Source organism: Bombina bombina, chromosome 2, assembly GCF_027579735.1.
Source record: "Bombina bombina isolate aBomBom1 chromosome 2, aBomBom1.pri, whole genome shotgun sequence".
Lineage (NCBI taxonomy): Eukaryota > Metazoa > Chordata > Amphibia > Anura > Bombinatoridae > Bombina > Bombina bombina.
Window position 1 is genome coordinate 626,849,864 of NC_069500.1, and position 20,850 is coordinate 626,870,713.

The 20,850-nt window shown below is 36.4% G+C and overlaps 1 protein-coding gene across 1 annotated transcript in view; it reads right to left on the reverse strand.

Moving 5' to 3' along the window:
* Positions 1 to 20,850, reverse strand: part of PTPRD (protein tyrosine phosphatase receptor type D) — a 666,726-nt gene that overhangs the window by 11,927 nt on the left and 633,949 nt on the right. The window contains exons 32-33 of the mRNA XM_053702567.1: positions 17,364 to 17,518; positions 3,617 to 3,752 (exon numbers count right to left, since the gene is read on the reverse strand). Of these exons, the coding sequence (XP_053558542.1) occupies positions 3,617 to 3,752; positions 17,364 to 17,518 (291 nt within the window). The remainder of the gene's footprint in view (positions 1 to 3,616; positions 3,753 to 17,363; positions 17,519 to 20,850) is intronic.

The following is a 20,850-nucleotide window of genomic DNA, read 5'->3' on the forward strand; positions in this document are numbered from 1 at the left end:
GGTCCTTACGTTATCGTTTACAAGATTGCTTTCAAGATGGCGACCGCTTGGGAGATGAGCCGGGAGCAAGAGCTAGATCAACGCTTCGCTAAACTGGAAAATTTACTTCTCAGAATCTATCACCGATCACTCCCATTAGACCATGCACAGAGTACCCTGCCTCTGCTAAACAGTTTACCTACGGAAGAACCAACGTGGTCACCTACATCACATCCAAACAAAGATGGCGACTGGAGAGAGATCACAGCAGAGAGAACCCCTCAGCCCGCAGAAAATCCTTCAGCACAGTCACAGCAAAGGGGACTCAACACTACAGCACAGGCCGACAGCCCTAACCCTAACAGCGGGGAGGTAGACATGAATGACTTCTTCCTGCGGCCCGTGCAGACAGGTCCCGGTGGGGTCACAGGAATTACATATCCTCTCCGACTGTCCGGTAAGAGCACATCTATCCTCCCAGGTGCCGGGGGGCTGGCTTTGATCGGTTCGGGCTTGCAGAAAGAATTTGTCACTGACATTAAAGAGATAATGCCGGCGCCAAAGATTTCCCTTGCACAAGCACTGGCGACATGTGGTGACACTGGGACATGCATAGACACCAAGCCTAATCAGAGGTGCCACGTAAGGTGTATTATGCACGACATAATAGCCTGGGGGATTGCTATCTTTGACTCTGGGATGGGGGAGATTGTGTATGAGAACTTACACCCCTCTTTGAAATTAGGGGAGAGGGCTGAGTATGGGATGGACTGCACTATTTCACGGCCATGCAATCTGAGTAACCACCAAGAGACACTGCTTAGCAGGCAAGCAGACCCAGGGGGCTGACAAAAATGCGAAAAAGAACTATAATAAAAGTGTCTGTGTATTTCCCTGTTTATTGGAACCAACGTTAAGACTCCTTAGTAATCCCTTGTTGTTTCATATAATTATAAGTACATTATAAGTTCCCCAAAATGTTTTCACGGTATATATACTTATAACACCACGGGGGTTGTCATCATCTCATGGTTAGCTCAGCATAAAGCCTATTTCCATAGTACACCTTGTAGGTAGAGATTTAATGTATATTAGTTATTGATTCTATGAGCTCTAAGGCAATATTTGGGAACACAAGCCTGAAACTATGCGATTGACTGTGAAGCGATTGATAACATTTATCTACATTTAACTCCATATAAACGGCACTCTAATGCACGGCTCCTGTTTAGATTGTTGCTGACTAGACCATGCAAAGGAATGCCTTGCTTTTTAATAGTTTATATACAGCCCCATGCCTTTTACAGCCTAATGTATCTGGGTGGGTTAATTTACTGGCCTTCTAGCAATTCCTAAAGCATATTGTTTGGCAGGGGAAGGTATATCTACATACACCTCATGTTTATTCTCTAACAAGCTCTCTCTGTTTATATTATTGTTTATATTATTGTAACGGCCCATGACAGCATGGACCTGGTTTAGCCCTGTTTCTGTTTAATTTACAATGTTTTGCAACTAGTTTAAATAATCCCATCTTCAATCTGAAATATATTCTTTAAAGGTCCAAGAGTGATCTAGAAACCTGTTATATGGGACAAAAACGAGGACTGCTTCAGTAATGCACGATACTTGTACATGCATCGACATTTGTTATATTTTTGGTTTCTCCTTTTTGCACTTGTTTCTCATGTATGTATATTTCCTCGATAAAAAAAATATAAAAAAAAAAAAAAAAAGTTGCATGCTCTATCTGAGTTACGGAAGGAGGATTTGGGGTACAGTGTCCCTTGAATGATAGGTTATTTGGAGACACCAAGGGAGACTGCAAAGACTCAAAAGTAAAGTGCTTATGAAATAGTATTTCAGTAAAATTTAACCTTCCATTCTTCTAAATCTTATTTATTTATCAATAATTTGATAGTTTGTGTCTTGACAGCCATAATTAAAGGGACACAAAATTCAAAATTCATGTTCATGATTCAAATAGAGTATACAAGTTAAAGGGATACTGAGCCAAATTTTTTTTTTTGTTTCGTGATTCAGATAGAGCATGCAATTTTAGGCAACTATCTGATTTTCTCCTATTATCAATTTTTCTTAAAAAAAAAAGTATTCTAGGTACAAAGTGACATCAGTAGGTTATATTTATCTGCAACTGATACCTCCCTATACAAGAAATTGCTACAAATGTACTTTCTATAACACTTATATATATTAAAACAAATGTGCTAAATCTTTGCTTCTACGATACTAAAGAGAAAAAAGATATGGAGTCTTGTAAACATACTGCATGAAACCCAAAAAAGTGATTTAATGATTCAGACAGGCCATACAATTTTAAAAAGCTTTCCATTTGACTTCTATTTTCAAATTTGTTTGATTAGGTTGTATACCTTGTTGAAAAGCATACCTAGGTAGGATCAGCAGCAGAAATGCACTACTGGCAGCTAGCTGCTGATTGGTGGGTGTACATATATGTCATTGGCTCACCTGGGGCTCCATTACATATGCAGCGTTGCCCGCAAAAGCCGGCGACTCCAGATTTTACGCGATTTTGGTATTACATATATGGCGTAGCATACAAGTTACGTGCGTATATTTCACCCTTCGCCGGTATTTTTTTTAACCATAGACTAACATAGAACAGACGCGCAATTTGGTATCCAATATACAGCGTAAGGACTTACGCGCGCGGAATTCAGAGAATCTACTCCATTCTTATCTCGCCACAAATTGCAGGCGCAGGAACCCTTGCACTGACTAAAAAAGCAACGTAACTCCCTGGAAGCCTTAACAAACACATACATTTAAGCAGCATCTCAAGGTTAAAGGGACAGTATACTATGATATTGTTTTTTTAAGGTTTATTTGTGTATTTGAAACATAATTTCAAATTATTTGTGTACTTGAAACATAATCATATGGATTGAGCTTGTAGGTACTTTATCACATTGTGGACATATACTTGCTTATTTACTTTAAATTTCTTATCAAAACAATCAACAATACTTGGAGGAGAGAACAATGGGAAATCACAATTGTATTACCTTCATCTCTTTATATATGGGTTTACATAATAATTTTGAATAGCATAATTACGTGTCGCATTTTTATATGAAATCGCGGTTAATTTTTACAGGTGTTAGCCTAATTTGCATAAAACTACTCTTTTTTGACACTTTCCGTGGATAAAATACTGGCGTAAGTTACTTGCGATGACTAAAATGTGTATTTGCGCACATTTCAGAAGATCACCAATTTGTCCTACTTATGCCACATAAGCATCTAACGGCACAGTATTTGTAATACCCCGATGTACGAGGTGAAATTACGGGAGGCGCAGGTTCCCACGCTTGCGCCGAAACCTGCGCCGTATATTTGATCGCGCCCCTGATGTTTTCAGTTAGCACCCAGTAGTGCATTGCTGCTTCTGCAACAAAAGACACCAACAGAATGAAGCAAGTATGATAATAAAAGTAGACTGACAAATTGTTTACAACTGCATGGTCTACCTGAATCATGAAAGAAACATTTTGGGTTTCATGACCCTTTAAAGCCAGGAAATGCATTTCTTAGTAATAAATACTGATGGGTTCTATTGCGATACAAATAAAAACGAATATTATTAAACACTCACCTCTGTCTGCACCATAGCTGGCCGTTGTGTTCGCAACATTTTGACAGTCTGGAAGATATCTACAACACCCTCATATCTCATTCTTTCTAATACAATACTCAGGGTTATGAATACTCCAGTTCTTCCAACACCAGCACTGTTACAAAAGCAAAAAAAGAAAAGATTAATGAACTATAATATTAAGTGTTTTTTGTCAGATGCCATATATTTTGGAATTATAGACATCAATAGCTATGCAAATAAGTAAATTAACTTTGTAATAAAAAGATGAGTCTTAAAGCCGTTTGATAATGACACTATAAGTATGATAATATCACATAAAGCATATTTATGAATTAGCATCACAGTATTATACTGAACATTTAATAAAATTGCATATCTAGAAGTCTAATTGTGCTATGAAAATACAATGTAATGTTGCACTAATATACCAGATTGAAACAGACATAACAAAACTTGTATACTAAGATTCCTTATATTATTCTGCTTAGTAAAACACAGTTATAGGGGCCAATTTATCATATGTCTGTCCGACAGACATTGCTGAATGCCAACAGCATACGCTCATGGCATTTAACATTGCACAAGCAGTTCTGGTGAACTGCTTGTGCAATGCCGTCCCCTGCAGATTCGCGGCCATTCGTTTTTTTTAACTGCTGTTTCCGGTGGGCAGTGTTAATTTCGTTGACTAAAACTAGACTAAAATAAGCATAAAACTTAAGAAATTCTGATGACTAAAATACGAATAGAACTAAAATGGCATTTTAGTCAAAAGACTATGACGAAAACTAAATCAAAATTTGCTGTCAAAATTAACACTTTATGCAAGGTGTTATAATCAATTCCTAGCTAATCACTGCTCTTTTGTAAAAATAAAAAAGCAAGGCTATCTTCTTGTTTATTTATTTATTTAATTTTAGGATAAATAAAAGACATGTTATATACCACAGCAGTTAAATCTGTTAAATATTTATTGCATGTTCAAACCTTAATACAATAAATTAAAAGGTTAATAAACCTTTACTCCAGGAGTAATTTGAAGAATTTGTGAACAATCAATTGATTCTTCCTATAGAAATAAGAATAACCCACGAGTATAGGTTTGTTATGCTGTGCCTGTGCTAGCTGCAGAAACTTTTTGTTGTGTTGAGTTACTTGATACTTGTTTTATTTATTAACAGAGAACTGTTAAAGTGTTTATATTGGGTAATATTTGTAATAGCGTTACAGCCAATACAGTTTACAGTTTTTTTTATATATATATTTTAAAGTTGCACTTCTGTTTGTTTATGAAACTTGGTTTTATTTAATTTTAAGTTTAATAAAGAAATTATATATCACAATGGTTAAATCTGTGTCTGTACTGTATTGCATGTTTAAACCTTAATACCATAAATAATAATAGGTGTTATGTTTACTCCTGGAGTATATAATGAGTTTGGAAATGATAGAGAAATGCTTAAAAAAAGCATTACACTTTAACTAAACCCCTTAGATTTAGTCGACTAAAATTAGACTAAAACTAAAACAATTCAGATGACTAAAATACGACTAAAACTAAAATGGCATTTTAGTCAAAAGACTAAATCGAAATTTGCCGTCAAAATTAACACTGCCGGCGAACCTGAAGGCTCGCACGGAATGAGATGCATTAGGCACCATACGGTGCTTATTAATTCGGCCCCATAAAATCTAAAGCAATTGTAAAGTGGGCTTAATACTAAACCAGTGTATATTTATCATATTTGCTGTTTTTGTGGCTAATTATTTTTGGACAGTATATATATATATATATGTATAGTAAATAGCATTCATTTACATTTTCTACCTTTTAATATATGAAAAATGTGTGTTGTTTATGGGTCTATAAGCATTTTAAGATGAATGAACTGCGTAATAAACAAACATAAATAAATAAGATGAAGGAAACTGTATTCAGTAAAGCTTCTATGGTGCACCATCTATATATAACTATCTCAAAGTTCATAACCGGTGGAAAAATTTGGGTCTCTCTAGTCATTCTACCCTACTTAGCTTCACCAGTTTACCATAGTTCATTTTAGCCACTCTAAGTGAAAAAGAGGGCTATGAGTGTGTCTTCATATGTGACAACCTTAAAAAACAAAACAAAAATGTATACCTCAATTTTGTTTTTAAAGATAATTTAAATGGACAGCTTAGTCAAAATTAAACTTTCATGATTCAGAGGGGACATGCCATTTTTTCTTTGTTTGCTTTGTTCTCTTGTTATTCTTTGTTGAAAATTAAACCTAGGTAAGCTCATATGTTATATCTAATTCCTTGAAGGCTGCCTCTTATCTCAGTGCATTAGGCAGTTTTTCACAGTTAGACAGTTAGTTTGTGTGTGCTATATAGATAACATTGTGCTCACTCCCATGGAGGTATTTGAGTCAGCACTGATTGGCACAAATGCAAGTCTGTCAGAAGAACAGAGATAAGGGGGCAGTCTGCAGACGCTTAGATACAAGGTAATCACAGAGGTAAAATGTATATTAAAATAACTGTGTTGGTTATGCAAAACTGGGGAATGAGTAATAAAGGGAATGTCTATCCTTTTAAACAATAATTGAACTATGAAAGACAAAGTCCACTTTCATCTATTATTTCAATCTTTCATCTATTATTTCAATAAAAAGCTTTTAAAAATATTTTGCCAACACAGAAACATATGATGTAATAAAACATAATTTTTTGTTACTCTTTTGTTGCCTTCCCTGCTATTTAGAGTTAGCTATTGTTAAAGGGACATGAAACCTAAGAAATATATTTCATTATTCAGATAGAGAATACATTTTTAAACAACTTTCTAGTTTACTTCTATTATCAAATCTGTTTCATTCTCTTGGTATCATTTGTTGAAGGAGCAGCATCGCACTAATAGTTTCTAGCTGAACACATGGGTGAGCCAATCACAATCGATATATATATGCAGCCACCAATCAACAGCTAGAACCTAGGTTCTCTGCTGCTCCTGAGCTTGCCTAGATAAACATTTCAGCAAAGAATAACAAGAGAATGAAGCAAATTAAATAATAGAAGTAAACTGGAAAGTTGATTAAAATTGAATTCTCTATCTGAATCATGAAAGAAAAATTTTGTGTTTCATGTCCCTTTAAGTTGTTTGAAAAGCAATCTAAACTCCATCTAAACCCATCAATGAAGTAAAAACATGAAACTATTTTTTTCATTGTAGTTCACATCCTCTTTTTTTAAGCAATACTCTTACATTAGATTCCTGTTACTATTTCATGTCCCTCTTGCCCTAACCTCTCAGACTGCATCTGTGAAAACTTTCTGGTGTCCTCAACTATTTTATAACTCAATTTCATATTTTGAAAAGCTCCATCTGCATCCACACAGTGATCACAACTCAAACACCGTCCCTCCCTGCCCAACATCCTGTCCACCCATCATGTCTTTACTTTTACTGATTCACTGTTATTACAATCATCTGTAATTCACACAACTGATGTGATTACAAAACACAAACGAACCCTCCTAATTCCCTTCACATCACAAACTTCTGATATCTGGCTTACTGTTACACAGCTGCATGTAGACACCTATTGACTCACTGCAAGACTCTTTTGTTATAGAATGAGGAGAGAAATGAATTTCCTTCCCTTTATCACAAATAACCCTACAAGTTCTTTCTTATAGAAACATTCCCTGTTGCCCTAACCTTCTGTTTCAAACAACCCTCCTTGAATATGTAATCTCAATAATATTTCTAACTCTAGTAGACTTTATAAAAAAATGCATTTTTTTTTAATTGTCAAGTCATTCATTTTTACATTTATATTTATTATTATATCTCTATAATACTAGTCTTAATATTTTAACCTATAGTTGGAGCAAGGTAACTTTTAAAAAGAAAAGGTAGAATTAAAGTGTCATAAATGGAAACTAATTGGGCAGTTTAGCACCAGAATAATGTTATTCAAAAAATTGGATGGGACGCTACAAGAGTAGTCAGCATCCTTGGCATTCCAGATGTTTTGGAACTACATTTCCCATGATTCTCAGCTAGCCTAAAGAGTGTCTGAGCATCATGGGAAATGTAGTTCCAAAACAGTTGGGGTGCCAAGGTTGCTGACCCCTATGCTACACTATGGAAAAGGAATGAGAGGGTGGGGGGTGTAAATTAATGGGGTGGTGGGAGAGCTGTTTAGAAAGGATCAGGAAGGTAGCAGGTGTCAGTTGGGAGGGTAATACCTACATTACAATTATATTACCCTTACCAGCTAAGTAACCCCTTAACTGACAGGAATTTCAGAAGTGTGGTGCGCAGCTGCAATTAGCAGCCTTCTAATTACAAAAAAACAATGGCAAGGCCATGCATATCTGCTATTTCTGAGCAAAGAGAATCCCAGAGAAGCTTTTACAATAATTTATGTTATGACTGCACAAGTTGTATGTAAATAATTTCAGTGAGAATCCCAAAGTTTGTGTAAAAGTTACCAATTTTTTTTGTATGAGCTCATTTGGCAGCATAGTGGTGGCAGGAAATATACCAAAATGGGCCTAAATCAATACCTTGGATTGTCTACTTCAAAAAAATATATAGTTCTGATAGGTCAATAAAAAAGCCTCTATTTCCGTTTAAATGTAGCAATGGCCAAACAGCTAAAAATTATACAGTATTTTGGGCGTTTTACTCTGAAACTCCTGGTAGCGAAGGGGTTAATGTACTAATTTAATAATCAACGTAAGGAATATATTTAGTGTTTTGATCATAACTGATGACAATTTTTAAATTTATTTGTCTTTCCCATTATTTTTGCTTATCATGTACTGATTATTTGCTTCAGAACTCATTCTGCACTGAGGCCTGCAGTAGTTTCACTCCTTCACAGCCTTAAGACAAGCTCTTAAATGTCAAATTTAAATGGAGTATGAAAATACATATGAGCACATACTAAATTGTTTTTCACCTTTTTATGACCACAAGAGATATAACATTTTTTTGCTTAGCTAATCATGCACATCTAAGAGCTCATAATAGTAATTTAAGCAAAGCTACTAATGAGTGTGTTACGCCTAATGTTTAATTACGCCGCAAAAATAAATAAGGCAATACATGCAAATCTACTATAGCTGCAAAAAATAAAATCTTAGAGGAAGAAAATAAAAATCTAACAAAATACAGGAAATATATTATATTTTAATCATTATTCAATTTTTTTTTACAAAAATAACTAGCAAAATGAAAAAAAAAGAAATGACCAACTACTGAACTTAAACAAATTATACAAACATTCTAAATGTAATGAATTCAGTAATATATGTCTCTACCCTCTAGGTGCCCCATAATGTATCCAGTATACAGTGATGCATGCTGTTTTTAATAAATAGATAGTTGACTAGATAAATGGAGAAGGTAGGAGAAAAAGTAATTACATAAATCATCGACCTTTGAAAATTAGCAAATAATCAACTACATGGGAAAAACTATTCTCCAGTTTTATATTCACTCAAATATAGACTAGAGCTAACCTTGGCACCCTAGATGTTTTGGAACTACAGTTCAAGTTAAAGAGATATGAAAGCCAACATTTTCTTTCACAATGCAGATAGAGCTTAAAATTAAAAAAAAAAAATTAAAAAAGACAAATTAATTATATTTCCAAATTTGCTTCATTCTCTATGTATTCTTTGTTGAAGAGGCTACAGTTCGCTACTAAGAGCTAGCTAAACACATCACATGAGCCAAAGACAAAGGACAGATGTGTGCACCAACAAATCAGCAGCTAGCTCCCAGCAGTGCATTGCTGCTCCTAAGCCTGCCTACGTATGCTTTTTAACATAGCACATGGTGGCATGTGGGCGCATGACAAGCCCTTTTCTTTATGCATGGGGATCGCTGATGAAACATTGTTTTCGGTGATCCCGCACACTACAGGCTGGGGATCGTTGGTGGCCTAGTGGGCGGCACTCCCGCTTCATGGGAGTGCCAGTGACATAACAAGTACGTAAGTGGTGACGTCGCAAAGAGGGCAGAACCAGGAAGCTCAATGTAGCTGCAAGGGAGCTGGAGGGGGGTTCTTTGTTGAAAAGCATATCTAGGTAGGCTCAGGAGCAGCAATGCACTACTGGGAGCTAACTGCTTATTGCTGATTGCACATACTGTATATGCTCATCCGCTAGCTCCTAGTAGTGCATTGTTTGTCCCTCAACAAAGGATATGAAAAAGAAAAAAGCTAATTTGATAATAGAAATAGCAAATTCTATGTTTTATCTGAATCCTGTAAGAAAAGTTTTATTTTTTAATAAAATCTAAACTCACACAATAGCATTGTCTTCAGTATGCATTTCCTAGCTATGTTCACTGTATATCCAGTTACTTGAAGATAACAGTGTGACGGGGCTCTATATATTATGATATTATAACATTAGTAATATATATATATAATTTCAGTGTTTTCATCACCCACATATATATTATTTACCTAGATTTCATATATCTTTCTATAAATTAGATTTAAGACATTAATTCTAATTCATTTTAAGAAGATGTTTTTAATCACTAAACCCATTTTGTACTCTATTATTAGAGTAAATACTTATACAGGAATGTGAAATATTACGCACTTATTTTGCATGGAATCTAACCATGTTATTTCATAATATAACATTAAGATTTAAGGGGATAACCAAATGAAAGGCTAAAGGGCCACATGCAGCCCTCTGCACCAGCTTTAGTGGCCCCATAAACAATTGAAGAACTAAGAATGCATGGTATATTTTTCTGGCCCCATAAAATTGCAAATATAGGCTTTTTTAATTCTGTTAGGTGGGAAAATATGATGTCCACAAGAGAACCTTCTGGAGAGGAGAAGCGTCAGATAGAGGAGATAGAGGATACTCTACAACCTTAGCTAAATCTGGTCCTGTGCCACAAGACATTTATAGGAATGATAATATTATTTGTGTGTTTAAAGTGACAGTAAACACCAAAAATTTTATTGTTTAAAAAGATAGATATTCCCTTTATTTACATTCCCCAGTTTTGCATAACCAACACTGTTATATTAGTATACTTTTTACCTCTGTGATTACCTTGTAACTAAACCTCTGCAGACTGCCCCTTATCTCAGATCTTTTGACAGACTTGCATTTTAGCCAATTAGTGCTGATTCTTAAATAACTCCACGGGAATGTGAGCACAATGTTATCTATATGGCACACATGAACTAATGCCCTCTAGCTGTGAAAACTGTCACATTCAAGGGCTTATAAATTAGCAAATGAGCATACCTAGGTTTAGATTTCAACTAAGAATACCAAGAGAACAAAGCAAATTTGATGATAAAAGTAAATTGAAAAGTTGTTTAAAATGGCATGCCCTAACTGAATCATGAAAGTTTAATTTGGACTTTACTGTCACTTTAACAGCCATAAATCTATAGTTGGCCCATAATGCTTCTAAAATATTGATTTGCAGCCCCCATGCGTTAAGAAGATGTCCATCAATGTTTTAAGAGATGTGGGAATGACCATATTTTTAAAGGGACACAAAACCCAATTTTTTTTCTTTCGTGATTCAGATAGAGCATGCAATTTTAAGCAACTTTCTAATGTACTCCTATTATCATTTTTCTTCATTCTCTTGCTATCTTTATTTGAAAAAGAAAACATCTAAGCTAAGGAGCCAGCCAATTTTGGGTTTAGAACCCTGGGCAGCACTTGTTTATTGGTGGGTGAATTTATCCACCAATCGGCAAGAATAACCCAAGTTGTTCACCAAAAATGGGCCGACAGCTAAACTTACATTCTTGCATTTCAAATAAAGATGCCAAGAGAATGAAGAAAATTTTATAATAGGAGTAAATTAGAAACTTGCTTAAAATTGCATGCTCTATCTGAATCACAAAAGAAAAAATGTGGGTTCAGTGTCCCTTTAAGGATAGAATGCAATAAACCCACTACTTTTAAAATAAAATAAAAATGCATATTTTGCTAGTTAGAAAATGTCATTTTATAGATATGAGAGAATCATAATGTGATCCACTGAGAAATGAATGCTTAAAGGGACACTAAACCCACATTTTTTTATTTTATTATTAAGATAGAGCATGCAATTTTAAGCAACTTTCTAATTTACTCCTATTATCAATGTTTCTTTGTTCTCTTGCTATATTTATTTAAAAAGCAGGAATGTGATGCATAGGATCCGGCCAATTTTTGGTTAAGAACCTGGGTTATGCCTGCTTATTGGTGGGTAAATTTAAGCCTCCAATAAGCAAGCGCTATCCATGGTGCTGAACCTAAAATGGGCTGGCTGCTAAGATTTACATTCCTGCTTTTAAAATAATGATAGCAAAAGAACGAAGAAAATTGATAATAGGAGTAAATTAGAAAGTTGCTTAAAATGTCATGCTATCTCTGAATCACCATAAGAAAAAAATGGGGTTCATTGTCCCTTTAATTAATCTGGAGAATTGGTCGGTGCAGAACAGTTCATGTTATGGAGAGCCTAGCTGAACACCTGTGTGCTTCATATACACTGAGCTGCAACCCTTTCTAACACAGTTCATTCTACAGACTATACTTTTCAGTGCTGCATTATCAATTTGGTCTCCTCTTTCTATTTAAAAGAACTTGAAAGTCAAAAGTAAACTTTTATGATTTAGATACAGCATGTAATTAAAATGTACTTTCTAATTTACGTCTGTTATTGAATCTACTTCATTCTTTTGTTATCCTTTTTTGAAACTGGTTTAATAAGTTGTTGATTGAAATGTTTACCCAAAGCATTTTAACCCCTTAATGACCACAGCACTTTTCCATTTTCTGTCCGTTTGGGACCAAGGCTATTTTTACATTTTTGCGGTGTTTGTGTTTAGCTGTAATTTTCTTCTTACTCATTTACTGTACCCACACATATTATATACCGTTTTTCTCGCCACTAAATGGACTTTCTAAAGATACCATTATTTTCATCATATCTTATAATTTACTATAAAAAAAAATATAAAATATGAGGAAAAATTGAAAAAAACACACTTTTTCTAACTTTGACCCCCAAAATCTGTTACATATCTACAACCACCAAAAAACACCCATGCTAAATAGTTTCTAAATTTTGTCCTGAGTTTAGAAATACCCAATGTTTACATGTTCTTTGCTTTTTGTGCAAGTTATAGGGCCATAAATACAAGTAGCACTTTGCTATTTCCAAACCACTTTTTTCCAAAATTAGTGCTAGTTACATTAGAACACTAATATCTTTCAGGAATCCCTGAATATCCCTTGACATGTATATATTTTTTTTTAGTAGACATCCCAAAGTATTGATCTAGGACAATTTTGGTATATTTCATACCACCATTTCACCGCCAAATGCGATCAAATACAAAAAATCGTTCACTTTTTCACAAATTTTTTCACAAACTTTTGGTTTCTCACTGAAATTATTTACAAACAACTTGTGCAATTATGGCATACATGGTTGTAAATTCTTCTCTGGGATCCCCTTTGTTCAGAAATAGCAGACATATATGGCTTTGGCGTTGCTTTTTGGTAATTAGAAGGCCGCTAAATGCCACTGCGCACCACAAGTGTATTATGCCCAGCAGTTAAGGGGTTAATTAGGGAGCTTTTAGGGAGCTTGTAGGGTTAATTTTAGCTTTAGTGTAGTATAGTAGACAACCCCAAGTATTGATCTAGGCACATTTTGGTATATTTCATGCCACCATTTCACCGCCAAATGCGATCAAATTGAAAAAAAAGTTAAATTTTTCACAATTTTAGGTTTCTCACTGAAATAATTTACAAACAGCTTGTGCAATTATGGCACAAATGGTTGTAAATACTTGTCTGGGATCCCCTTTGTTCAGAAATAGCAGACATATATGACTTTGGCGTTGCTTTCTGGTAATTAGAAGGCCGCTAAATCCTGCTGCGCCTCACACGTGTATTATGGCTAGCAGTGAAGGGGTTAATTAGGGAGTTTGTAGGGAGCTTGCAGGGTTAATTTTAGTTTTAGTGTAGAGATCAGCCTCCCACCTGACACATCCCACCCCCTGATCCCTCCCAAACAGCTCCCTTCCCTCCCCCACCCCACAATTGTCCCCGCCATCTTAAGTACTGGCAGAAAGTCTGCCAGTACTAAAATAAAAGGGTTTTTTAAAAAAAATAAAAAATTTTTTTAGCATATTTACATATGCTAGGGTGTAGGATCCCCCCCTTAGCCCCCAACCTCCCTGATCCCCCCCAAAACCGCTCTCTAACCCTCCCCTCTGCCTCATTGGGGGCCATCTTGGGTACTGGCAGCTGTCTGCCAGTACCCAGTTTGCAAAAAAAAGTGCTTTTTTTATTTTTTTGGGGCTTTTTTCTGTAGTGTAGCTTCCCCCCCCCACACAGACAATCCCCCACCACCTTGCTGATCTTTTTTTTTTTTTAAGATTTTCGATATTTATACATTTTTTATTAAATCATTTTCTGTAGTGTAGCGGTTCCCACCCGCTCCCTCCCCGTGCACGCGCCCGCCCCCGCCCTCCCGTGCACGCGCGCGCGTCCGTGCGCGCCCCTGCTCGTCCCCGCCCACGATCCCGCCCCCCCTGCACATAACCAGGGCCATCGATGGCCGCCACCCGCCTCCCGGTCCGGCTCCCACCCACCAACGCAGGTAGCCACCGATCTCCGGTGCAGAGAGGGCCACAGAGTGGCTCTCTCTGCACCGGATGGCTACCAAAGGTTATTGCAGGATGCCTCCATATCGAGGCATCACTGCAATAACCGGAAAGCAGCTGGAAGCGAGCAGGATCGCTTCCAGCTGCTTTCCAAACCGAGGACGTGCAGGGTACGTTCTCAGGCATTAACTGCCTTTTTTTTGAGGACGTACCCTGCACGTCCTCGGTCGTTAAGGGGTTAAGGTGCCCACCATATATATAATATGCCCTAAACTTTCAATGGCAAGCACAAGCAATCTGAAATATCCCTTTCTCTTAACACTTATGAAAACCTGGCACTTTCAAATGCACCTTAAAATACTGTAGAAATACATTAACTGATGTTGAATTAAGACTTAAAGGGACAGTCAACACAAAAAATTGTTATTGTTTATAAAGATAGATAATGCATTTACTAGCCATTCCCCAGCTTTGCACAACCAACATTGTTATATTAATATACTTTATAACATTTAAACCTCTACATTTCTGCCTGTTTCTAAGCCACTACAGACTGCCTCTTATCACATGCTCTTTTATTAGCTTTTCACAACAGGGGAGTGCTAGTTCATGTGAGCCATATAAAACAACATTGTGCTCACACCCATGGGTTGTGCACAACACAGCACTAATTGGTTAAATGCAAGTCAATAGATAATAAATAAATAGCCATGTGATCAGGGGGCTGTCAGAAGATGCTTAAAGACCCACTAAACCCAAATTTTTTCTTTCATGATTCAGTTAGAGAATACAATTTTAAACAACATTCGAATTTACTTCTATTATCTAATTTGCTTTATTTTTTAGATATGCTTTGTTGAAGAAATAGCAATACATATGGGTGAGCCAATCACACGAGGCATCTATGTGCACACACCAGTCAGCAGCTACTGAGCCTATCTAGATATGCTTTTCAGCAAATAATATCAAGAGAATGAAACAAATTAGATAATAGAAGTAAATTAGAATGTTGTTTAAAATTGCACACTCTTTCTAATTAATGAAAGAAAAAATTGGAGTTTCATGTCCTTTTAAATACAAGGTAACAGAGGTAAAAAGTATATTAATATAACCGTGTTGGCTGTGCAAAACTGGGGAATGGGTAATAAAGAGATTATCTATATTTTTAAACAATAAAACATTTTGAGTTTACAAGTTTACATTTTTAGCAAGCGTTAACATCTCTGGAACACAATCCATACTGCTTGAATTTCCTGCTCTGAGCTTTTCTGTAACTACGTCTCAAGAACATACATTACTTATCATCTATCAGCTCTCACCGTCTTCTACTTTTATGAACCTGGCCAAACACAAAATACTAACATTAATGCTGCGTGTTATGTAATTAGAAATGAATAGACAGAAACAGTAGCACAAAGGATCATTGTGTAATATTGTGTAAGCCTTATTTATGTTGGGGACATATGTAGGCCCTTTACACTTCACTGTAACCGCTAAACATACCAGCTAAGCTTGAAATTACACTAGCCCACTGGTCCTTGGCTTGTAAGAAATTCTAGCACACAATTAAGACTTTTTCCAGTTCTTAACATTAAAGGGACAGTCTACACCAGCATTTTTATTGTTTTAAAAGATAGATAATCCCTTTATTACCCTTTCCCAGTTTTGCATAACCAACACAGTTATAATAATATACTTTTAACCTCTGTGATTATCTTGTATCTAAGCCTCTGCAAACTGCCCCTTTTTTCAGTTCTTTTGACAGACTTGCAGCCTAGCCAATCAGTGCCTGCTCCCAGATAACTTCTCGTGCACGAGCACAGTGTTATCTATATGAAATACGTGAACTAACACCCTCTAGTGGTGAAAAACTGTTAAAATGCATTCTGAAAGAGGTGGGCTTCAAGGTCTAAGAAATTAGCATATGAACCTCCTAGGTTAAGCTTTCAACTAAGAATACCAAGAGAACAAAGCAAAATTGGTGACAAAAGTAAAATGGAAAATTGTTTAAAATTACATGCTCTATCTGAATCATGAAAGTTTATTTTGGCCTAGACTGTCCCTTTAAGTGGACTAGAAAAGTTTTCTCTGCTGACTTACTAGAAAACTACAGGGCATCTTTCCCCACAGTTGCATCAGTATAAATTTGCTTCAGGTGCATTAATTGGGATCAGGAATATACTGATTAATTAAGAGGCTTTTTTAGAGTCAGGCACTAAAATAGCATTACAATATCCATTATCCAGGGAGTATTAATAAATCTAATGCTATACACTAAGCATCCCTAGAGTTAATCCTGCAGATATCATAGTGACATATGTTTCTTAATATTTGACACTATAATGTTTGTAATTGTTTAATGTATACTACACTATTTTTAATACAACATACAGATTCACATGTTGTACGTAGGATCCTGTAACCAAATGCAATTACTTTTGATTTTCAGAAGGCATTAATGGGACAATCTAGTGCAAAAAATAAATTCTAGGATATATCTAATCTAGCTGGAATCAGTTTATTGTCCAGGTTCAGTGGATGACTTTTGCTGCAAAAATCATGTGACAATAGATCCTAAGTTCTGTTACATCTGCTATGTTATCTAGCTGTAGGCTTTAGCAACAAAAAAAAAAAGTTGTTTGCTGCTTTTTTTACATAATCTGTTTCTTTTTCTGTTTACTCTGATTTAACATATTTTTTCTGTTAAAGGAGCACTGTTTCATAACACTTTAATATTTTGCATCAGGTCTGCAAGAAAGCCGCGCTAAGATTTTCTTGTAAATCTCTTTATCCATTCACTTGTAATATTATATAGTGCGCTATTCTTAGCTCAGGGTTGCAATTTGGTTAACGGACCCTGTGCTATCAGTTGCACTCCACTTGTCATCTATGCCTAAAAATGTTAGTGTGCGTAGCGCAGAAATAACATTCTCTAATGAATTAGAACGCAGAATGTGCCATTGTTGCACAACAGTATACTTTTAAGTGTGGTGGAAACAATGTTAGGTCCTTTAAATACATCACACTTATGATTCCTGAAGTTATTTAGCAACAGAAAAGCTATTTCTTTTAAATATATATAAAATATTTACCTGCAGTGGACAGAGATGGGACCATCCTGACCAAATTGCTCCTTTGTTTTATGCACTTGTCCTATGAAGTCAATAAACCCTTCTCCGGACTTTGGCACTCCTTGTTCAGGCCAGTCAGTAAACTGAAATTGTCTAACTGTTCTTGACTGACCATCCTGGAAAATAGAGACGTGAAATAAAAATTAAAGTGAAATAATTAGCAGTAAAATAACAAATATACAAAGTATACAAGAGAATAGCAGATATAAACATATATATTTGCAAATATAATGATCCTTAAAAGGCCACTAAACCTAAAATCTTTCTTTCATGATTCAGATAGAGAATAGAAATTTAAACAACATTACAATTTACTTCCATTATTTATTTTTCTTCATTTTTTAAAAAGCAATACACATGGTGAGCCAATCACACAAGGCTTCTATGTGCAGCAACCAATCAGCAGCTAGTGAGCATATCTAGATCTGCTTTTCATCAAAGAATATCAAGAGAATAAAACAAATGAGATAATATAAGTAAATTAGAAAGATGTTTAAAATTGCATTCTCTTTCTACATCATAAAAGATAAAATGTGGGTGGCATGTCCCTTTAAGGTACATATCACAATAACAAGGCAAGATAATTGCAAGACTTTTCCTGCTGTTTTGCATTACATTACCATAGCTAAGTATGAACATGTTTGACAGATTAACACCTTGTTTGCTGTGATTGTTTTTCAATGGCAAAACTCCCCACCACCATGTGCCTTATTTGGAGGAGCAAATACAGCTAGAGTCTGGCTGAGTCAGGGACAACCATGGGTATAGTTGCAGCCACCTTTGGAGGAGTCAGGGTGTTTCATGGGCTAAGAGATGTGGTATGGGGATGCACCTAGGCAGAGACAGCAGGACAGAGCTCCCACACTATGACTGTCCCACAAAAACATAATTTATGTAAGAACTTACCTGATAAATTCATTTCTTTCATATTAACAAGAGTCCATGAGCTAGTGACGTATGGGATATACATTCCTACCAGGAGGGGCAAAGTTTCCCAAACCTTAAAATGCCTATAAATACACCCCTCACCACACCCACAAATCAGTTTAACGAATAGCCAAGAAGTGGGGTGATAAGAAAAAAAGTGCGAAGCATATAAAATAAGGAATTGGAATAATTGTGCTTTATACAAAAAAATCATAACCACCACAAAAAAGGGTGGGCCTCATGGACTCTTGTTAATATGAAAGAAATGAATTTATCAGGTAAGTTCTTACATAAATTATGTTTTCTTTCATGTAATTAACAAGAGTCCATGAGCTAGTGACGTATGGGATAATGACTACCCAAGATGTGGATCTTTCCACACAAGAGTCACTAGAGAGGGAGGGATAAAATAAAGACAGCCAATTCCTGCTGAAAATAATCCACACCCAAAATAAAGTTTAACAAAAAACATAAGCAGAAGATTCAAACTGAAACCGCTGCCTGAAGAACTTTTCTACCAAAAACTGCTTCAGAAGAAGAAAATACATCAAAATGGTAGAATTTAGTAAAAGTATGCAAAGAGGACCAAGTTGCTGCTTTGCAGATCTGGTCAACCGAAGCTTCATTCCTAAACGCCCAGGAAGTAGATACTGACCTAGTAGAATGAGCTGTAATTCTCTGAGGCGGAATTTTACCCGACTCAACATAGGCAAGATGAATTAAAGATTTCAACCAAGATGCCAAAGAAATGGCAGAAGCTTTCTGGCCTTTCCTAGAACCGGAAAAGATAACAAATAGACTAGAAGTCTTACGGAAAGATTTCGTAGCTTCAACATAATATTTCAAAGCTCTAACAACATCCAAAGAATGCAACGATTTCTCCTTAGAATTCTTAGGATTAGGACATAATGAAGGAACCACAATTTCTCTACTAATGTTGTTGGAATTCACAACTTTAGGTAAAAATTCAAAAGAAGTTCGCAACACCGCCTTATCCTGATGAAAAATCAGAAAAGGAGACTCACACGAAAGAGCAGATAATTCAGAAACTCTTCTAGCAGAAGAGATGGCCAAAAGGAACAAAACTTTCCAAGAAAGTAATTTAATGTCCAATGAATGCATAGGTTCAAACGGAGGAGCTTGAAGAGCTCCCAGAACCAAATTCAAACTCCAAGGAGGAGAAATTGACTTAATGACAGGTTTTATACGAACCAAAGCTTGTACAAAACAATGAATATCAGGAAGAATAGCAATCTTTCTGTGAAAAAGAACAGAAAGAGCGGAGATTTGTCCTTTCAAAGAACTTGCGGACAAACCCTTATCTAAACCATCCTGAAGAAACTGTAAAATTCTCGGTATTCTAAAAGAATGCCAAGAAAAATGATGAGAAAGACACCAAGAAATATAAGTCTTCCAGACTCTATAATATATCTCTCGAGATACAGATTTACGAGCCTGTAACATAGTATTAATCACGGAGTCAGAGAAACCTCTATGACCAAGAATCAAGCGTTCAATCTCCATACCTTTAAATTTAAGGATTTCAGATCCGGATGGAAAAAAGGACCTTGTGACAGAAGGTCTGGTCTTAACGGAAGAGTCCATGGTTGGCAAGATGCCATCCGGACAAGATCCGCATACCAAAACCTGTGAGGCCATGCCGGAGCTATTAGCAGAACAAACGAGCATTCCCTCAGAATCTTGGAGATTACTCTTGGAAGAAGAACTAGAGGCGGAAAGATATAGGCAGGATGATACTTCCAAGGAAGTGATAATGCATCCACTGCCTCCGCCTGAGGATCCCGGGATCTGGACAGATACCTGGGAAGTTTCTTGTTTAGATGAGAGGCCATCAGATCTATCTCTGGGAGCCCCCACATTTGAACAATCTGAAGAAATACCTCTGGGTGAAGAGACCATTCGCCCGGATGCAACGTTTGGCGACTGAGATAATCCGCTTCCCAATTGTCTACACCTGGGATATGAACCGCAGAGATTAGACAGGAGCTGGATTCCGCCCAAACCAAAATTCGAGATACTTCTTTCATAGCCAGAGGACTGTGAGTCCCTCCTTGATGATTGATGTATGCCACAGTTGTGACATTGTCTGTCTGAAAACAAATGAACGATTCTCTCTTCAGAAGAGGCCAAAACTGAAGAGCTCTGAAAACTGCACGGAGTTCCAAGATATTGATCGGTAATCTCACCTCCTGAGATTCCCAAACTCCTTGTGCCGTCAGAGATCCCCACACAGCTCCCCAACCTGTGAGACTTGCATCTGTTGAAATTACAGTCCAGGTTGGAAGAACAAAAGAAGCCCCCTGAATTAAACGAAGGTGATCTGTCCACCACGTTAGAGAGTGCCGAACAATCGGTTTTAAAGATATTAATTGATATATCTTCGTGTAATCCCTGCACCATTGGTTCAGCATACAGAGCTGAAGAGGTCGCATGTGAAAACGAGCAAAGGGGATCGCGTCCGATGCAGCAGTCATAAGACCTAGAATTTCCATGCATAAGG